The 16,880-nt window shown below is 47.7% G+C and overlaps 1 protein-coding gene across 1 annotated transcript in view; it reads left to right on the top strand.

Moving 5' to 3' along the window:
• The window catches only part of MYO16 (myosin XVI), a 643,638-nt gene that overhangs the window by 359,932 nt on the left and 266,826 nt on the right, over window positions 1-16,880 (top strand). Inside the window, exon 16 of the mRNA XM_053563761.1 lies at window positions 3,978-4,125. Within this exon, the coding sequence (XP_053419736.1) occupies window positions 3,978-4,125 (148 nt within the window). The remainder of the gene's footprint in view (window positions 1-3,977; window positions 4,126-16,880) is intronic.

The raw sequence follows: 16,880 nt of genomic DNA, 5'->3' as shown, positions 1-16,880 counted from the left end.
GATCCTGATGTTTTTAAACTCTGATAATAACTCTGATTAGCTAAACTGACCGCTTACTAAAAGCCAGAGGCAAAGCCCTGTACAAAGTGGTTCCGGCTATTATGGTAGATTTGCTGCATTACACTAGAATTTGGTCTCCTCATGTTTTTGCTTTTAGGCCCCTAAAATTTAGGGGCTGGACTGTAGAATAATTCTTAACAGATTCATTATATGATTTTTATGGTTGGAATATAGGAAATAATCAAGTTCATTTGCCCTCTGAGGAACTGCCATTCTTTGAGCCCTGATTCAATACTATCAATGGTAGATAATTACTTCAAAGAGCAGCACTGCAGTAGTGCACATTTGCATTCACACTTCAAATGTATAACTGTTTAGTTACCATACATAATGTTGGTAATGTATATTCAACTAAAAAGATGCTCCAGAAACAATAGGGACTTCATCATGCCGAACATGTAGCCGTACTTTTGATTAACACTGGTGTCTGTTTTGCCGATTCTAATCTGTAAAGCAAAATTGAGGTTGTGATCTCTGTGGTATGTCCTTTTGGCATTGTTCAGCTAGCAGGAAATGAATTTCCATGCCATGGATTTGTGATGTGCGTTATATTTTGTTTTCTTCTGTGATATTTTAAAATCAGAGGATCAAAATAATAAACATTAGCTATGAGTCCTGTTACTGTACATGTCAAGACATGGGCAAATGGTAAGATGAATAAACACTGTTCACAGGGGGCATTGCTTTGCAGACGCATCACCCACTTCACTCCCTGAGTGGGTTATAAACGTAACCATCTAAATATCTGTGTCACTATCTGTCCCTATGTTATAATCCATAATTTAGTTCATTTTTATAATTTCAATGTAGGCCTTGAAACTTTCATAAACTAAATTCCATTTATTAAATTCTGTCTGCATAAATTCAGGTTACACTCTCCTTTGCTGCACTGGGTTTCTTACAATGTGCCCAGCAGTGAGAGGTTGTGACTATATCCCAGGGCCTCGATAGTACACCACACACAGTTCTGACCCGGTTGCTGGTGACGCCTGTCAGAGAATACAGCAGAGCCCTTTTGTACGCAATGTATTGATCTATACCATAGCAACATGGCTGGCACTTTAAAACTGTGAGACATTAATGGAGAAAAATTCTAAAACTTCTTTGATACTTTTGTTATAGGTAAGAGCAAGTCTTATTTCAGATTTGGCCTTTGCATCAAAATTTGATAGTGGTTATGGAACAAGGAAAAAATCATCCCTTCCTACTATTTATTTTCAACCTCATATGAAAGCCCTAGCTAATGCAAACACACAAGAAAATTATTTTCTTTAAAAAGTGGACATATTTGGAAGAAACAAACATGTTTTGAAGTTAATATGATTGTCAGGAGGAAAATCCAAAAGACCTGACAAAAATGCTTCCAGAACTAATAGGTGATTATAGGAAGTTTGCATAATATAAGGTTAATATATATAAGTCATTTACTTCTCTATATACTAGTAATGAATAATTAAAATTTAAGTTAAAAATGTAATATCACTTATATTAGTTTCAAACAAGTGAGATACTGAAGTATATAACTAACAAAATATGTACAAAATCCATACAAGGAGGCAACACCTGTGGCTCAAGGAGTAGAGCGCCGGCCCAATATACCAGGGATGGTGGGTTAAAGCCCGGCCCCAGGCAAAACTGCAAAAAAAAAAAATCATACAAGGAAAACTAAAATCTATGATGAAAGAAATTAAATAAAATTTAAATTAATGGAGATTTAGCTATATTCATGGATAGGAAGGCTCAATATTGTGAAGATATCAGTTCATTTCCAATTGATCCATAGATTTAACAGAATCATAGTCAAAATCCCAAGACTAACTGTGTGGATAGCAAGAAAGTAATTGCGAAGTTTACCTGTGGAGGTAAATATCCAGAACAGCCTGCACAACACAGGAGAGCCAAGTTAAGGACTGACCCTACCCAACTCCAAGGCTTACCATGAAGCCACAGTGATGGCGGCAGAGTGGTGTTGGGGAGGTGACAGCCAGTGAGTCAAGTGAGCAGAACAGACACTCGGAAATTGGCCCACACAAACACAGAAGAACAAGGAAAATTCAATGGGGAAAGGATAATTAAAAAAAAAAAATGGAATGACAGTAAATCTCTATGCAAAAATAAATGAATCCATTTCACAGAAATTAACTCAAAATTTACCATAAACCTCAAGGCAAAAACAAACATAAAAATATTTCAAAAGATGACATAGGAAAAATCCTAGGTGATCTTGAATTTGGTATTGATTTTTTAGATACAATACCAAAGACATAATCTGTGAAAGTTGTAATTGTTAAATTGAACCTTATTAAAATTTAAAATTTATGCTCTGTGAAAGACATTGCTAAGAGAATGAAATGACAACCACAGACAGGAAAAAGATATTTGCAAAACATGTATCTGTAAGGGGCTTCTATCCAGAAAACACAATGACCTCTAAACACTCAAGAAGAAAACAAACCAGGCAGTTTAAAAACTAGACAGAATATCCAAACAGACATCACAGCAAAGAAGATAGAGAGATGGCAGGGAGACGCGGGAGCAGGTGTTTGACAGCATATGTCATCGTGCTTCAAGCTGAACACTAGATGCTGCTACACACTTACTAGAAAGGCTGAAATCCAGAACACTGACTACACCAAGTCCCAGGGAGGATGGCGGGCAGCAGGGACGGGCTCACTGCCCAAGAAATGGAAACTGACACGGCCACTGTGGAAGCTGGTCTTGCACTTCCTGCAAAGTCCTACGATAGAAAGGCATCATGCTCGTTTGTATTTACCCAGGTGAACTGAAAACTTACGTCCTCACAAAATTTGACATAAATGTTTATAGCAGCTGCACTCACAATTGCAGAAATTGGAAGCAAACAGCATGCCCTTTAATAGGTGAATGGATAAACAAGCTGTGGCACATTTATACATGGGATATTATTCACTGATAGATAATGAGCTAGTAAGATGAGAAAACAGGAAAGAACCTTAAACCCATGTGAGTAAATGAAAGAAGCTAGGCTAAGGAGGCTGCATCCATGTATGATTTCAACTGTGTGACGTTTTGGAGAACTAGAAACTACAGAGACAGTAAAAAGAGCAGTGGTTGCCAGGGCCCAGGGCAGAGGGACTGCAGGGCACGTGGAGCACAGGGGCTCAGCATTTAGGGCAGGGAAGCTACTCTGCAGGACACTGCAACAGCAGAGCCATGCACGTTCCGGAAACCCACAGAAGCATACAACACAAAGAGGGAATACTAATGTGAACCGTAACTGTTACTTCACTGAAAGAAATTCATCAATATCAGTTCAGCAACTTTAACAAATGTACCATGCTAATAAAATATATTAATAATAGAAAAAAGGGGGTGGCGCCTGTGGCTCAGTGGAGTAGGGCGCCAGCCCCATACGCTAGAGGTGGCAGGTTCAAACCCAGCCCTGGCCAAAAACAAACAAACAAACAAAAAAATAGAAAAAATGAGTGGTTTAGGAGAAGGGGAGAGAGGAATATGCTGGAACTTTGGTGTCATCTGTTTGATTTTTTTGGAAACCTAAACTTGCTTTAGAAAATAAAGTCAATTATTCTAGAGGGAGGGTAATGGGTGGGACCACACCTACGTGCATCTCACAAGGGTACATGTGAAATTTACTAAATGTAGAATATAAATGTCTTAACACAATAACTATGAAAATGCCGTGAAGGCTATGCTAACCAGTTTGATGAAAATATTTCAAATTGTTTATAAAACCAGCACATTGTACTCCATGATTGCATTAATGTACACAGCTATGATTTAATAAAAAAAAATTATTCTAGAAACGTCTATGTCGGAAAAGAAGCCATATTATTATCTCTTGCCATTAATATATGTAAATTTATGGAAATGAAACTAATAATGCCATTTAACAGAATCCCTTTTCTTTTCTTAACCAGCCAGAATTTATACGTATATGCTAGAGAAATCCAGACTCATCTCACAGCCTCTTGGCCAGAGCAATTTTCTCATTTTCTACTTGTTAATGGATGGGTTATCTGCTGAAGAAAAATATGGACTTCACCTTAATAACGTGTGTGCACACCGGTGAGTGACTAAACATTTTCTAATGGTGATGCAATTTGCCAGTCTTAACATTGTCTTCTTACTTCCCAAGTAGAAACAGGGATTAAAAGATAAGTGTTGGACATGGTTAGAACCACCCACATAACTGGGTTGGAACTGTTGACTGTTTCGGTGAACTTGGATGTGTGTGAACGTATGCCTCTCTTTTACTAGTGTTTGGGTCAGAATAAAAAGTATGAGTGCCTATGTCAACTCCTCTATTCATTTTGAGCATGTTGGGCATGTTAGTCATGCGATTCTAGTCTTTAGTCCTCTTTTGAAATAGTGGAAAAATACCATTTGAGGAAGTATCCCCCATAAGGGTCAGGTGAGGTTACGTGACACCCTGAGGGGAAAAACACCTGTGGACTGAGAGGCCCGTTTCTTCCCACAGGGATAGGAAGCATTAGTGTTAGAATGAGGTGCCCTTGGTGGTGATGGGGTGAGGGCTTGGAGACTGGGCGCCCTGGATGCAGGACTGTGATGGGGTGAGGGCCGTGGAGACTGGGCGCCCTGGATGCAGGACTGTGATGGGGTGAGGGCCGTGGAGACTGGGCGCCCTGGATGCAGGACGGTGATGGGGTGAGGGCCGTGAAGACTGAGCGCCCTGGATGCAGGACTGTGATGGGGTGAGGGCCGTGAAGACTGAGTGCCCTGGATGCAGGACTGTGATGGGGTGAGGGCCGTGGAGACTGGGCGCCCTGGATGCAGGACTGTGATGGGGTGAGGGCCGTGGAGACTGGGCGCCCTGGATGCAGGACTGTGATGGGGTGAGGGCCGTGAAGACTGGGCGCCCTGGATGCAGGACAGTGATGGGGTGAGGGCCGTGAAGACTGAGCGCCCTGGATGCAGGACTGTGATGGGGTGAGGGCTGGGGAGACTGGGCGCCCTGGATGCAGGACGGTGATGGGGTGAGGGCCGTGGAGACTGGGCGCCCTGGATGCAGGACTGTGATGGGGTGAGGGCCGTGAAGACTGGGCGCCCTGGATGCAGGACAGTGATGGGGTGAGGGCCGTGAAGACTGGGCACCCTGGATGCAGGACTGTGATGGGGTGAGGGCCGTGGAGACTGGGTGCCCTGGATGCAGGACTGTGATGGGGTGAGGGCCGTGAAGACTGGGCACCCTGGATGCAGGACGGGGATGGGGTGAGGGCTGGGGAGACTGGGCGCCCTGGATGCAGGACTGTGATGGGGTGAGGGCCGTGAAGACTGGGCGCTCTGGATGCAGGACGGTGATGGGGTGAGGGCCGTGAAGACTGAGCGCCCTGGATGCAGGACTGTGATGGGGTGAGGGCTGGGGAGACTGGGCGCCCTGGATGCAGGACTGTGATGGGGTGAGGGCTGGGGAGACTGGGCGCCCTGGATGCAGGACAGTGATGGGGTGAGGGCCGTGGAGACTGGGCACCCTGGATGCAGGACGGTGATGAGGTGAGGGCCGTGGAGACTGAGCGCCCTGGATGCAGGACTGTGATGGGGTGAGGGCCGTGGAGACTGGGCGCCCTGGATGCAGGACTGTGATGGGGTGAGGGCCGTGGAGACTGGGCGCCCTGGATGCAGGACTGTGATGGGGTGAGGGCCGTGAAGACTGGGCGCCCTGGATGCAGGACAGTGATGGGGTGAGGGCCGTGAAGACTGAGCGCCCTGGATGCAGGACTGTGATGGGGTGAGGGCTGGGGAGACTGGGCGCCCTGGATGCAGGACGGTGATGGGGTGAGGGCCGTGGAGACTGGGCGCCCTGGATGCAGGACTGTGATGGGGTGAGGGCCGTGAAGACTGGGCGCCCTGGATGCAGGACAGTGATGGGGTGAGGGCCGTGAAGACTGGGCACCCTGGATGCAGGACTGTGATGGGGTGAGGGCCGTGGAGACTGGGTGCCCTGGATGCAGGACTGTGATGGGGTGAGGGCCGTGAAGACTGGGCACCCTGGATGCAGGACGGGGATGGGGTGAGGGCTGGGGAGACTGGGCGCCCTGGATGCAGGACTGTGATGGGGTGAGGGCCGTGGAGACTGGGCGCCCTGGATGCAGGACTGTGATGGGGTGAGGGCCGTGGAGACTGGGCGCCCTGGATGCAGGACTGTGATGGGGTGAGGGCCGTGAAGACTGGGCGCCCTGGATGCAGGACAGTGATGGGGTGAGGGCCGTGAAGACTGAGCGCCCTGGATGCAGGACTGTGATGGGGTGAGGGCTGGGGAGACTGGGCGCCCTGGATGCAGGACGGTGATGGGGTGAGGGCCGTGGAGACTGGGCGCCCTGGATGCAGGACTGTGATGGGGTGAGGGCCGTGAAGACTGGGCGCCCTGGATGCAGGACAGTGATGGGGTGAGGGCCGTGAAGACTGAGCGCCCTGGATGCAGGACTGTGATGGGGTGAGGGCTGGGGAGACTGGGCGCCCTGGATGCAGGACGGTGATGGGGTGAGGGCCGTGGAGACTGGGCGCCCTGGATGCAGGACTGTGATGGGGTGAGGGCCGTGAAGACTGGGCGCCCTGGATGCAGGACAGTGATGGGGTGAGGGCCGTGAAGACTGGGCACCCTGGATGCAGGACTGTGATGGGGTGAGGGCCGTGGAGACTGGGTGCCCTGGATGCAGGACTGTGATGGGGTGAGGGCCGTGAAGACTGGGCACCCTGGATGCAGGACGGGGATGGGGTGAGGGCTGGGGAGACTGGGCGCCCTGGATGCAGGACTGTGATGGGGTGAGGGCCGTGGAGACTGGGCGCCCTGGATGCAGGACTGTGATGGGGTGAGGGCCGTGGAGACTGGGCGCCCTGGATGCAGGACTGTGATGGGGTGAGGGCCGTGAAGACTGGGCGCCCTGGATGCAGGACAGTGATGGGGTGAGGGCCGTGAAGACTGAGCGCCCTGGATGCAGGACTGTGATGGGGTGAGGGCTGGGGAGACTGGGCGCCCTGGATGCAGGACGGTGATGGGGTGAGGGCCGTGGAGACTGGGCGCCCTGGATGCAGGACTGTGATGGGGTGAGGGCCGTGAAGACTGGGCGCCCTGGATGCAGGACAGTGATGGGGTGAGGGCCGTGAAGACTGGGCACCCTGGATGCAGGACTGTGATGGGGTGAGGGCCGTGGAGACTGGGCGCCCTGGATGCAGGACTGTGATGGGGTGAGGGCCGTGAAGACTGGGCACCCTGGATGCAGGACGGGGATGGGGTGAGGGCTGGGGAGACTGGGCGCCCTGGATGCAGGACTGTGATGGGGTGAGGGCCGTGAAGACTGGGCGCTCTGGATGCAGGACGGTGATGGGGTGAGGGCCGTGAAGACTGAGCGCCCTGGATGCAGGACTGTGATGGGGTGAGGGCTGGGGAGACTGGGCGCCCTGGATGCAGGACTGTGATGGGGTGAGGGCCGTGGAGACTGGGCGCTCTGGATGCAGGACGGTGATGGGGTGAGGGCCGTGAAGACTGAGCGCCCTGGATGCAGGACTGTGATGGGGTGAGGGCTGGGGAGACTGGGCGCCCTGGATGCAGGACTGTGATGGGGTGAGGGCCGTGGAGACTGGGCGCTCTGGATGCAGGACGGTGATGGGGTGAGGGCCGTGAAGACTGAGCGCCCTGGATGCAGGACTGTGATGGGGTGAGGGCCGTGGAGACTGGGCGCTCTGGATGCAGGACGGTGATGGGGTGAGGGCCGTGAAGACTGGGCACCCTGGATGCAGGACTGTGATGGGGTGAGGGCCGTGGAGACTGGGTGCCCTGGATGCAGGACTGTGATGGGGTGAGGGCCGTGAAGACTGGGCACCCTGGATGCAGGACGGGGATGGGGTGAGGGCTGGGGAGACTGGGCGCCCTGGATGCAGGACTGTGATGGGGTGAGGGCCGTGAAGACTGGGCGCTCTGGATGCAGGACGGTGATGGGGTGAGGGCCGTGAAGACTGAGCGCCCTGGATGCAGGACTGTGATGGGGTGAGGGCTGGGGAGACTGGGCGCCCTGGATGCAGGACGGTGATGGGGTGAGGGCCGTGGAGACTGGGCGCTCTGGATGCAGGACGGTGATGGGGTGAGGGCCGTGAAGACTGAGCGCCCTGGATGCAGGACTGTGATGGGGTGAGGGCTGGGGAGACTGGGCGCCCTGGATGCAGGACTCTGATGGGGTGAGGGCCGTGAAGACTGAGCGCCCTGGATGCAGGACTGTGATGGGGTGAGGGCTGGGGAGACTGGGCGCCCTGGATGCAGGACTGTGATGGGGTGAGGGCCGTGGAGACTGGGCGCTCTGGATGCAGGACTGTGATGGGGTGAGGGCCGTGAAGACTGAGCGCCCTGGATGCAGGACTGTGATGGGGTGAGGGCTGGGGAGACTGGGCGCCCTGGATGCAGGACTGTGATGGGGTGAGGGCCGTGGAGACTGGGCGCTCTGGATGCAGGACGGTGATGGGGTGAGGGCCGTGAAGACTGAGCGCCCTGGATGCAGGACTGTGATGGGGTGAGGGCTGGGGAGACTGGGCGCCCTGGATGCAGGACTGTGATGGGGTGAGGGCCGTGAAGACTGAGCGCCCTGGATGCAGGACTGTGATGGGGTGAGGGCTGGGGAGACTGGGCGCCCTGGATGCAGGACTGTGATGGGGTGAGGGCCATGGAGACTGGGCACCCTGGATGCAGGACTGTGATGGGGTGAGGGCTGGGGAGACTGGGCGCCCTGGATGCAGGACTGTGATGGGGTGAGGGCCGTGGAGACTGGGCACCCTGGATGCAGGACGGTGATGGGGTGAGGGCCGTGGAGACTGGGCACCCTAGCCACCAGACGGTGAAGGGGTGAGGCCCTTGGAGACTGGGCTGCAGGTGCTTGCTCGGCCTGTTGTGCTAGCTGCCTCACCTGGTGTGTCTCCCCACCAGGACTGGTCTACATTTGGACTAGGATGAGAGCAACAGATGAACAGGTCAGTAAACCCAATCCAGGAGAGATGTTTGTGAGAAAAGGCAACAGGAGACAACTGGATCTGGGGCGACACTCAGAAGAACAGGGGAATTTATCTCCCGTGTTGGCCATGCAGGATCTCTGCTTCTCAAGTGTTTGTTCCTGGATCTTGGGGAATGGTGTGAGTTTTCTGTAGGAGAAGCACACACAAGTACACACACACACACACGCACAGAGGGGGCCAAGATGGTGGTGGAGGCCACAGTGAGGGTGGACAGGACAGGGGCTGTGAGCCACCATGCTGCCCCACACTGGGCTTGCTGGAAGCCTGCATCAAGTGTCTCCAGCCCTCTCCCTATCTCCACTGGCCAGTTAGCAACTGTGTCAGCGGTGGTCACAGTTGGAGATGAAGGCAGGCGTCCTGTTCTAGGTGAAATGATCCATAGGGCTCCTCCCAGGTGACTTCTGGCATGCCGACACCTGAGGAGGCTGGGCAAATCTTGGAAGTAAGGAGTGTCTGAGGTGTGCAAAAATATGCAGGGAAAAAACCTGGTGTTTGAGGAATATAGTGAAGGCCTATAGTTGTGACTCCAGTTCTGTGGGCAAGAGGGTGAGCCCTATAGAGAGGGTGGAAAGGACAGCCGTTCTCAGAAACCCATATCCCATTCCTTGTCCACTGGAGATGGGGCCTCAGGGCAGAGGGACTGGGTTCACTCTGAAAGTGAGTCTGCATCTGGGGGGTGCCCCTGTGCTGGGAACACCTGGGAGCTGGTGCCTGATATGGGTGCAGAGGCTGCCTGGAGCCACAGGCAGCAGCCTGGTGGGGTGCAGGTGCCTGATGTGGGTGCAGAGGCTGCCTGGAGCCACAGGCAGCAGCCTGGTGGGGTGCAGGTGCCTGATGTGGGTGCAGAGGCTGCCTGGAGCCACAGGCAGCAGCCTGGTGGGGTGCAGGTGCCTGATGTGGGTGCAGAGGCTGCCTAGAGCCACAGGCAGCAGCCTGGTGGGGTGCAGGTGCCTGATGTGGGTGTAGAGGCACCACGGGGAAGCAGGGTGGGGTGCAGGTGCCCAGTTTGTGTACAGAGGGGGCCTGGCACCAAGGGCAGCAACAGGGCAGGAGGCAGGATGGTGAGGCAGGGTGTGAGCCCAGGGTAGGAAGGTCAGCTGTGCACATGGATTGAACATGGGGTGTGAGGAACAGAGGCAAACACAATTCTATGACTGTCCTATTCAAGGCACAGTGTCCTTTACAGAGTGACAGGGCAGGAGAGAGCAGGGTGCCTGTGGTCAGAGAACCAGTGCAACGTGCTGCTGTTGGCAGGTCAAGGTGGGGAAGCCCATGGGAAGCAGAGTGCGACTCATTTTCCAGGGTGATGGGATCGATCTCAGGTGGGGAATTGACCCGTGGTCTGTCCCTCTGTTCCTGCAAGTGCCCATGGTGGGCTGGGGCCAGGGAAGACAGTGCGTTGGTCATACCCGAATTTCCCATTGTGTTACTAATCACTATCATTGCATTTCGGTGAAAATATTACATCCAGTGGTACAGGTAACTTTGGTCATGTTGAGTAGGAGAAAAGTAACCAAGACATTAAAAAGAGCCTTATGGGAATTGCGTGATACTTAAAAAGAATGACTATTTTGTGTTTTACCATTTCCATAATACAAAAGAAATTGAAAAGAAAAAGAAAACCTTGACATTGAAGAATGGTAGCCCAGGCAAAGGTGACAGAAACATACAAATTCCAAATGTACAGAACATTAGAAATGCTTTTTAATCAAATTCCTTCACTTTATAAAGGAGGAATTCCAAGCTAGAGATAAGAAGCTTGTCCTGGACTGAGAGTGTTACATGACAGCAATATTTACAAATCCCTTCCTTAGATTAACTTGGCCTTTTTCTGCCTGGAACATCTCTAATTGAACCTACCCTTCTGGGGAAAACATCAGACTGTATATTGAGAGTGCATTTTGAGGGCAGTCTGTGAAGGAGGAAAACCCTCTGAGCATCCATGCTTCCAATCTTCCTAATAAGCAAAAACTCAAAGCCTGTCAAGAGCCCCGGTGTCCTGTGTCTGTGTGTGCACCAGGGTGTGCGCTTGGCAGTGGGGCCATAGAGCTGCTGAAGAACAAAAGACAACAATCGAATCTGCCACTCACAGGAACCATTTAACTTCTTGATCTGTGACATGAGTCTTTTGAAGTATGTGAGTGTGGGAAGAAAACAAGGGTTTCTTTATTAAAGCCCAGTTCTGACATTCATTTCTCTTTGCAAAAAGAGACTTTGGAATCACTTAGGCTATTTAGAAAGTCAAACAGTCAGGGGTGACTTTATGAGGAGCTCCAGCAGGAAGGAAATCAGGAAAATCATGAATAATTCAATTTTCTGGAACAAAGCAGTTACTTTATCAAAATGTATTCTAAATATCAAATGCGTTCAAAAAAAACATCTTCCAATGAAAATATACACGACCACTCCAGATTCATAGAGATCTCAACTGGATCCTTTGTGCAATAAAAAGTCCACAAAAGTATATTGTGTAATAATAAAACCAGCTGTTCTGAGAGTTCCATTACTCACAGTGTGCGTCTTACTGCGAGCACTGTAAGATTTTCATGATTTATCTTATATGGGTCTTCTTACATTTATAGTATTAGTGGATCCTCTCACTTTTACAGTGTTGGTCAAGTTTGGGGAGTTTATATTCTATTACTTTGTACGTGGATTTGGGTTGAGATCTAATCTTTGTTTAGTAGTTATGAATATTGAGTTTCATAATTTTGGAAATTGTCATGCTTACGATCAGAAATATAGATCTGAATTTTCTAGCTTTCTAACCTTTCACAAACTGAGGTCCTTCTGTGTCTTCTGCTGAAAATTGGTGCTCATAGGCCGTTTATAAAATGCACAATACCATGCTAGTATACTAGTGTATCAGAAAAGCCTTATATATATAAATATAACACATACACATACATACACAATACACATGTATAAAATCTGCAAGTTAATATTAAGAATGCTACCATTATTATCATCATCTTTACTTACCTGATTTTCTTTAGAAAGATGTGTATCTTTCCATTAAATAGAACAAGCCTGCCCATACGTGACCATCTGAATGCTTGTCTCTTTGCTGACCGACTCGTTCCACAGTGCAGCTTACAGTGCAAGTTTGATGAGCTATGTTGACTCTTAAAGTAGACACAGCAAACAAACCCACCAGCCTGCTTCCCTCAAGTTCATCTGACCTTCCTGTATTCATGACACCTCCTTCCCTGCATGAAACGTAACTTGAGATTAAGGTACACTCCATAGTTACCCTATCTTTGTGTGCCATGAACTCACCAAAGAAAAGAGAACATTACTGCTGTGGCTCAGGCTTGCATAATTAAAGCTAGAAAGTGTTTTTAAACTTTGACTCTGTTTGGGGAACTAAAAGTTTTCTCAGTTTCATGTGAAAATTTATAGTGGTTCATTTCAGTGTTAAATGGACCAAAAAAAAAATACTTTCCTCTTTATGACATGGGAGCTAGAAAAAAATAGCTAGAAAAAAATAGCTAGAAAAAAAATAGCTAGAAAATACAAATAGCATCTTTGCCTAACTGTGGTGTATAAATGGTCCAGCCATGGACACACCTTCTGGCCTAACCAAATGAAAACAGTATTTCTAGCACTTTGCCTTAAGTGTCTTCCTCCAGTGTTGAAACAAGAACAGGCCTTCTGTTGTCCAGCATTTTAGACTGCAGGTATCTGGAATCCCACAAGGTGGCGAGCTCGCCAAGCCAAACAAACAAACAAAAACGGAAAGGGAATCACAAACACAAATGCTCTTAACTAAGTTTATTTTTTATTTTTTATTTTTTTTTTTTTATTTTTATTTTTTTTTTTTTCTGTGGTTTTTGGCCGGGGCTGGGTTTGAACCCACCACCTCCGGCATATGGGACTGGCGCCCTACTCCTTGAGCTACAGGCGCCGCCCCTAAGTTTCTTTTTTACCTATGGTTCTTCCTATATGTTATGGTTTTTCCTCCTGGCTGTTCTTTTTACAAGTGCTATTTTTTTGCTTGTTGTATACAATACCCACATTACATCTGACAATAATTATAATTTGTGTTTTCAGAAATTGAGATTTGATGAAAATTAGAAAGATTCATTAATTGCTTATCTTCAACCAATTTTAAACAGCTTATATGGGTCTAGCCCCCAAAATCTGGGCCCATAAACCAAGCGAGTCCCTCTGAGTTTCTGCTGGTGTGATAGCGGTAGCAATGACCCTGGGGCTGCAGGAGCATTCTCCAGCAAAGTCAGGTTTTGAACCACAAGCTGAAAGGAAGCTGTAGGTTGACTCAGAGCGTGTGACCTGTGTCTGACCTCCAGTGTCAGTGAAAGGAGCCGCTGACTCACAGCATTTGAACTTGTGATCCTGCCAAGGAAGGTACCTGTGCAGGACAAGCCACAGCAACTAGCTGCCAGCGAGTTTGTTTTCTGTTTTGGTTATGAACATTGAACTTAATCTGAGAAGGTTTTGCATAAGTTCAGAAACAGGTGAGGGAAAACATAAACACTATGGGAAGGGGAGCTTTATGTCAACTGCTAGACGAAAATGTTGACTCCACCACGCTTTTTAGGTGAGCAAAGCTTGAAAGTGCTGTAGAAATAAATACTTGGTCAATTTCTAACCGACTGATTCCAGACAATCTAAGTGAGAGTCACAGTTGTAACCAGGATGATCTGTGCAGGACTTCCCATACACCACGTGCTGTCTGAAGCACACACCTCCCTTGACTGGGTAAACTCTCACCCCAAGGAGGGGACAGGGGATGAGAGATTGTGTGCACATCACGTGGTTGAGGGATGAAAACCCTGCTGTCGCCCAGGAACCAACATCTGAATCCAGCCCTGCTGATGATTCTTTTTGTTTTAAATTTGTTTAAATTCTTTTTGTTTTGATTCTTTTGTTAAATTCTTTTGTTTAAATTTAAACAAAAATATTTTTTTTTATTAAATCATAGCTGTGTACATTAATGCAATCATGGGGCACCATACACTGGTTTTATAGAGCATTTGATATATTCTCATCACACTGGTTAACGTAGCCTTCCTGACATTTTCTTAATTATTGTGTTAAGACATTTATATTCTCCATTTAGTAAATTTCACATGTACCCTTGTAAGATGCACCGTAGGTGTGGTCCCACCAATTACCCTCCCTCCCCTCCCCTCCCTTTCCCTTCCCCGTATTCTTAAGTTATAACTGGGTTATAGCTTTCTTTTTTCTTCCCCCCCCCCCATGGGGCACCATGCACTGGCTTTATATACAATTTGAAATATTTTCATCAAAGTGATTAACGTAGCCTTCCTGGCATTTTTTTAGTTATTGCGTTAAGACATTTATATTCTACATTTAGTAAGTTTCACATGTACCCTTGTAAGATGCACTGCAGGTGTGGTCCCACCAATCACCCTCCCTCCACTCATCCTTCCCCTACCCTCCCTTTCCCCTTTCCCCATATTCTTAGGTTATATTAGTTTCATAGTAGGGCTGAGTACATTGGATACTTTTCCTTCCATTCTTGAGATACTTTGCTAAGAAGAATATGTTCCAGCTCCATCCATGTAAACATGAAAGAGTAAAGTCTTCATCTTTCTTTAAGGCTGCATAATATTCCATGGTGTACATATGCCACAATTTATTAATCCATTCGTGGGTCAATGGGCACTTGGGCTTCTTCCATGACTTAGCAATTATGAATTGGGCTGCAATAAACCTTCTGGTACAAATATCTTTGTTATAATGTGATTTTTGGTCTTCTGGGTATATACCTGGTAGAGGAATTGTAGGATCTAATGGCAGGTCTATTTTTAGGTCTCTAAGTATTCTCCAAACAGCTTTCCAAAAGGAATGTATTAGTTTGCATTCCCACCAGTGGTGTAGAAGTGTTCCCTTTTCTCCACATCCACGCCAACATCTCTGGTTTTGGGATTTTGTGATATGGGCTAATCTTACTGGAGTTAGATGATATCTCACAGTAGTTTTGATTTGCATTTCTCTGATGCTTAAGGATGATGAGCATTTTTCATATGTCTGTAGGCCGTGTACCTGTCTTCTTCAGAGAAGTTTCTCTTCAAGTCCCTTGCCCAGCCTGAGATGAGATCACTTGTTCTTTTCTTACTAATACGTTTGAGTTCTCTGTGGATTCTGGTTATTAAACCTTTGTTGGAGACATAACCTGCAAATATCTTCTCCCATTCTGAGGACTATCTGCTTGCTTTACTTACTGTGTTCTTGGCTATGCAGAAGCTTTTTGGTTTGATCAGGTCCCAGTAGTGTATTTTTGATGCTGCTTCAATTGCCCAGGGGGTCCTCCTCATAAAATATTCGCCCAGGCTGATTTCTTCAAGAGTTTTCCCTGTACTTTCTTCTAGTATTTTTATAGTTTCATGTCTTAAGTTTAAATCTTTAATATTTTAGTTAATGGTGAAAGGTGTGGGTCAAGTCTCAGTCTTCTACAGGTCACCAGCCAGTCAGCCCTGCTGATTCTTAATCTTCCCTGCGTTGTCTGTACAACAGTGCTGCCTGTAAATAGCTATCCCTGAGTTCATCCCCTTGTGTTAGTGGGTGGGGATTTTTTGTTTGTTTTAATGAAAGGGAGAGCACAAGATCAAAGTCTGCATGGGGGGGGTGTATCTTTATTTAAATTTGCTGAAACAAAACCAGGACATTCTAAGCATTGTCATCTCTACCAGCTATAAAAAACAATTCTGACGTCCTATCTTGGCTTCTTGTTTATTTTCTATTTAAAGGTAATGCGGGGCCTAAAAATGCTTAAACACAAATGAGGAAGTTTTATATTGTCTTGCTTTCAATGTCAGGAAAAACAAATTCCTAAAGGAAACATATTTAATCACTGTATTTTCCAAATATTTTAGAGATATACTGTGTAGGACATTTCTCTAAAACAATGATAGATTTCTCAGCAATATAGAGAGTTAAGAGATTAATAATTGATCAAGACAAACCCAATAACCAAATTTTAAATCCAGAATTATGTTGTCTCTAGATAATTTATTCTGGACTTATGCCATGAAAACATAAGATTGCTTATTAAAATTCAAATTTACTGAGCATCTAAAAAAAAAATTGTGGGCCTTTCTTTTATCTAGCAGAACAATAGTAAAACTTGGAACTAATACAGCTTTTATTACCCAAGCTGAAGGTTATAGGACAGCAATGATGGAAAAGGTTGGGCCACCTCTGTGCATGGGCGGGTAAGTGTCACTGAGACATGGCAGCAGAGCAAGCCCGAGTCCCGGCCTTCTTTCCTCCTCACGTGCCTGACATCCGTCACCCTGAAGGAGGAGAGAGAAAGCAGGGTGTGCGCCGGCACTGCGCTCTGTCGCTGGTCTTCAGAACCCAGCCGAACAGTCACGGTGTCCTCGGTTTTATTTACAGTGTGTCTGAAGTACAGTCAGGTTATTTAGCTGGTTAATTTGGTAAATGAAAGAGAAGGATTTCAAACCAGTATATTTGGTTTCATATTTTCTGCTCATCATAACTCTTTGGTAGTTTAAATACTGAACTCTAATACATTTAAGGACAGAAAGGAGAGAAAGTGGCAGAGTGGCCTGGGGCAGGAGTGGGGGTGTCATCAAGAAGGTGTACACAGCTATGATTTTAATAAAAAAAAAAAAGAAGAAGAAGGTGATGTAATTGAAAAGAGCAGAAGTGGAGCTTGGCACGGGGCTGGCCCTGAGCCAGGAGCTCAAACACTGCCTGCTCCCTCTCTCTCTCTCCTTCCCTTTCTCCTCTCCCTCTCTCTCTCTCTCTTTCTCTCTTTCTCTCTCTCTCTCCCCCCTCCCTTTCTCTCTCTC

The sequence above is a fragment of the Nycticebus coucang genome, chromosome 15 (assembly GCF_027406575.1).
Source record: "Nycticebus coucang isolate mNycCou1 chromosome 15, mNycCou1.pri, whole genome shotgun sequence".
NCBI classification, from domain to species: domain Eukaryota; kingdom Metazoa; phylum Chordata; class Mammalia; order Primates; family Lorisidae; genus Nycticebus; species Nycticebus coucang.
The sequence above is the reverse complement of the archived record's forward strand: the minus strand, read 5'-3'. Positions and strand labels throughout refer to the sequence as shown.